A 4,399-nucleotide genomic window follows, 5' to 3' on the forward strand; every position below is an offset into this window, starting at 1 on the left:
CCAGCTTCCTGATTTGGTACTATGCTTCCATTTGGTCCATTACACTTTATTCAGTTTATCTTTGTCTCTCTTCACGAGTATAATCCTCTGTGTCGGGAACATGTCTCCTTCTGTTTCTTCTCCTCTAAAGTGATTTGATGATCATTTCGTTTAGTTTTCTAGTGCAGCTCGTGTATCATTTCTGAGATCAGTTTCGTGGCAAATCTGTGAAGTTTTTTATAGCTTCATTCTGGGCTTACGGAGTAGAAAATTTCATATCAGCGCTACTTGCTGAAAAAAAAGGTCTGACATAGGTGATATACATCGTTCTGAATTACACTATCTCCATTTTCCTGTTGACATCAAAATGCGTTAGTATTTTTTGCTATACACAGTATAAAAAGGACCAAAAATCTAACCCATCTTGCCCGCAGACTTCCCAGCTTATGATAGACGAAGTGATAGTGGCAAACCAGACATATTACCATTGACAATTACAATGACAATACATTGACAATAACCACCACCAGTGGTGGTTATTGTCAATGTGGAGCAGGTCAAGCAGCTGACCTGCTCCAACCCCAACATGGAGAATTCATCATACGCTGATGATGATGTCCCGCAAATAGTATTCCAACCACGACCATCAGAGGTGCTACGAGCCAACGAGACCAAGGCAGCAATTGAATTCATAAACAACTTTGAAAGCAATTGAAAATAAGTACAAAACATTCCAGTAAATACGCATTACAAAAACAAACCCAAACCCAATAATCTTTGACAACCGCCCGATTCAATATACGGATGCTGGAAGAATCCTGAAACTCGAGATTAATGGAATAGGAATTAAAATTCATTTAAAGAACAAAATAAACAAAGCAAAAACAGCCTTAGGAAAACCGAGATTCCGAAGCCTGGGTACAACACACACCTACACCTATACAAGGCTGTAGTCCAGCAGCATCTGGAGTATCCCCCAGTACCACTACACCTTACAGAAAACTATCATGCACACCTACAAGCTGTGTAGAACAAGGCGCTAAGAAGAGCACCAAATCACCGTGCTCTTTTACCACAGGGTAAAAAAATACCCTGAAGGCGAACATGCACACTGGCATCTGTGTATATATGACTGCTTCACAGTATTCATCTATATATATATACATACTGACATTCACGTGAAGAACCTCTCACACACACTCACAGCTCCCTGACAAGAGAGAGCAGGTATGTATCACGTATGACAAGTATGCATGCATGTAAGAGCAAGCTTAGCTGCAAAAAACCACACATTGTATGAGCAAAACGGACAGCCCGCCTGGTGTGAGCGAGGCGGACAACCCGCCTGGTGTGAGCGAGGCGGACAGCCCGCCTGGTGTGAGCGAGGCGGACAGCCCGCCTGGTGTGAGCGAGGCGGACAGCCCGCCTGGTGTGAGCGAGGCGGACAGCCCGCCTGGTGTGAGCGAGGCGGACAACCCGCCTGGTGTGAGCGAGGCGGACTGCCCGCCTGGTGTGAGCGAGGCCGACAGCCTAGACAGCCCGCCTGGTGTCAGCTAGGCCGACAGCCTAGACAGCCCGCCTGCTATCGTAATTCACATTATATCCCATTTCTAAAGTTTCTCTTTACCTGTGCCTCTCCATCTTTTTCAAAATATAATTTTATTTAATATCAAATGCTTATTTATACTATGGGTTTCAGATGTTCATGTATCTTCTGTCCACTGAGTTATGCAGTCACCAGAGCTATACAGTAACCTCAATATGTACCCGATGTTATGTTCCCGAAGGTGCATATTGACCGACAGGTATTGGATCCTTTCATCATTTTAATTGAAAAATCTCTTTCACTCAGGTAATAATATTCTCGTGCCTCATTCTGGTGGCTTCAGCGCTTCCTCAGAACTACCGAGCCAAGCCCCCTGGACACTCGGCGGGCGCTGGCCACCCGGGCTCCGGGGCCTACAACACACAGGCACACATTGAGGGCAAAACAGACTCGAAGTCTGCCAACCAGTATCATTCCGCCGTAGAGTACCAGAACCCTGGGGCAGCTGGAGGCTACCACAACACCCAATCTGCAGGTTACCAAAATGGCGCAGGAGGAGGAGGAGGAGGCTATCAGAGCCCTGCTGCAGGCCACCAATCCCCGGCACCTGTAGCCTATCAAGGCCCTGCATACCAAGGGTATGATCAGGGCTCGGGAGCCGGAGGGTACCAGAGCCTCGAGTCTCCTGGGTATAGAGTAGGCGGAGGTATACTCTTCGGTGGTCTCTCTGCCGACGACCAGAAGAAGATCGCGGCCCACGAGCACGACGGCACCACCTTCCACGGCCCCAGTCAGGTAACTCATCCACCTCATTATTAGTCTAGGGGTTTTATTTTTAAATCTTTGTATAATGCAGCTTTAAAAGTCTATGCGAGCCAGACACACACACACACATATATTATATATATTATATATATTATATATATTATATATATATATATATATATATATATATATATATATATATATATATATATATATATATATATATATATTAATTGTTTTTCGATTACCTAACCTACCTAACCTAACCTAACTTTTTTGGCTACGTAACCTAACCTAACCTATAGAAATAGGTTAGGTTAGGTAGGGTTGGTTAGGTTCGGTCATATATCTACGTTAATTTTAACTCCAATAAAAAAAATTGACATCATACATAATGAAATGGGTAGTGTTATCATTTCAAAAGAAAAAAATTAGAGAAAATATATTAATTCATGAAAACTTGGCTTATTAGGCAAATCGGGCCTTGCATAGTAGGCTGAGAAGTGCATTCTGGCTACTAGGTACGACATTATATATATATATATATATATATATATATATATATATATATATATATATATATATATATATATATATATATATATATATATATATATATATATATATAATTTGTTACAATTGTGCTCGCTTCATCTCGGCCTATGAGTGATATTAACCTGATCACCAATCTGGTCTCCCACAGCCACACACGTTCGGTTACACCGTCGAGGACTCTTACTACGGGAACCAGCACGCCCACAACGAGTACTCCGACGGGAAGACGACTAAGGGATCATACCGGGTCCTGCTCCCTGACGGCCGCACGCAAGTTGTCACCTACTCGGCCGACGCAAAGAGCGGCTTCATGGCTCAAGTCTCTTACGAAGGCAAGGCCAAGCCCTACCAACACCAACCCGAGAAGGCCGCCCCTGGACATCAGCAGCCACACGCTTCAAGTCATGCTCCGTCCTACAACCCCCAGCAGCAGGCGCCCGCATACCAGCAAGCACAGTACCGGCCCGCCGCCTAGTGGCGCCCGCTCTACCCTCTGCTCCCACCTGTTGTTGTGTGTTTTGTTATGTTTTAGTGTTTTAGGTGTATGAGAACGGCTTCCGCCCCGTGATTTATGTCACGACAAATTATATGATATAAACAATATTTCGAACTTTAGTCTTTAATTATATTCCTCGGTATGTAAATAAAAATAATTCCAAACCAAATTTAAGAAACGTATTTAGTAATTTCATGAATGCGGATCATCTCATAACCTTTGAGCTCATCTAAAGTTTGTCATACTTCAAATTATTTGTTTGTTAATTTATTTAATATTAAATAAATCGAGGGCGAGAGCAAGAAGATATTGGTAACCCATGATGCTTGCACCTGTAGCCACGTGTCATGTGTTCTCATATTCCCTCGCAGGGGAAAGGACACATAACATGTATTTTGTGAAAGCATAATTTTTTTGTTACTGCCTGAGCAAAAAGTTCAAAATGCACTGGTGCCACAATTGACAACTTAATGTCGAAACCTTAACAAATAGTTCATAGCATTGTTGAAACATTTGGTAAATAATATCACTATCGCTAACTCACTGGGAGGTTTCCAGCATTGGGTTGGAAATGATAATAATTTGATATAGCTAGAATATATATATATATATATATATATATATATATATATATATATATATATATATATATATATATTTTACACTGGTATATAAAGGAACAATACGCCTTCTGGCTCCGGTTAGCATGGTGTGACCTTTCCCCTTCCCATAGCACATCTTAAGCCTTACCCAACTAGTTTTCCTGGAACACGAGCCGATAATCGGTTTACAGCCTGGTCCCTAATTACTACTGGGTGAACAGTTAAGGATCAGTGCCAAGTCGACCCTCCCTCTGCAGCCCATACTCTAAACAAAGGCCCAAAGTCCATTCCATGCATCCGCCAAACCCCCTGTTTATGAATGACAAACGGTTAACAGACGACTCACAACTGATGACATCCGAACACTTCCGGAACACTTTTGACGACATTTGTTCGAACTACAACGCTGTAACAACCCGTTCTCGAACTTTCTTTAAGTCAATTTTGACTTATTAA

The 4,399-nt window shown here is 42.5% G+C and overlaps 1 protein-coding gene across 1 annotated transcript; it reads left to right on the forward strand.

The window, feature by feature from the left end:
* Positions 1 to 1,275: 1,275 nt before the first annotated feature.
* LOC138368436 (pro-resilin-like) lies at positions 1,276 to 3,455 on the forward strand. Its single transcript, XM_069330952.1, has 3 exons — positions 1,276 to 1,527; positions 1,832 to 2,320; positions 2,994 to 3,455. The coding sequence occupies exons 1-3, from the start codon at positions 1,276 to 1,278 to the stop codon at positions 3,318 to 3,320; spliced, it is 1,068 nt and encodes a 355-aa protein (XP_069187053.1). The 3' UTR covers positions 3,321 to 3,455.
* The last annotated feature ends 944 nt before the right edge of the window (positions 3,456 to 4,399 follow it).

The sequence above is a fragment of the Procambarus clarkii genome, chromosome 25 (assembly GCF_040958095.1).
Source record: "Procambarus clarkii isolate CNS0578487 chromosome 25, FALCON_Pclarkii_2.0, whole genome shotgun sequence".
Classification (NCBI taxonomy): domain Eukaryota; kingdom Metazoa; phylum Arthropoda; class Malacostraca; order Decapoda; family Cambaridae; genus Procambarus; species Procambarus clarkii.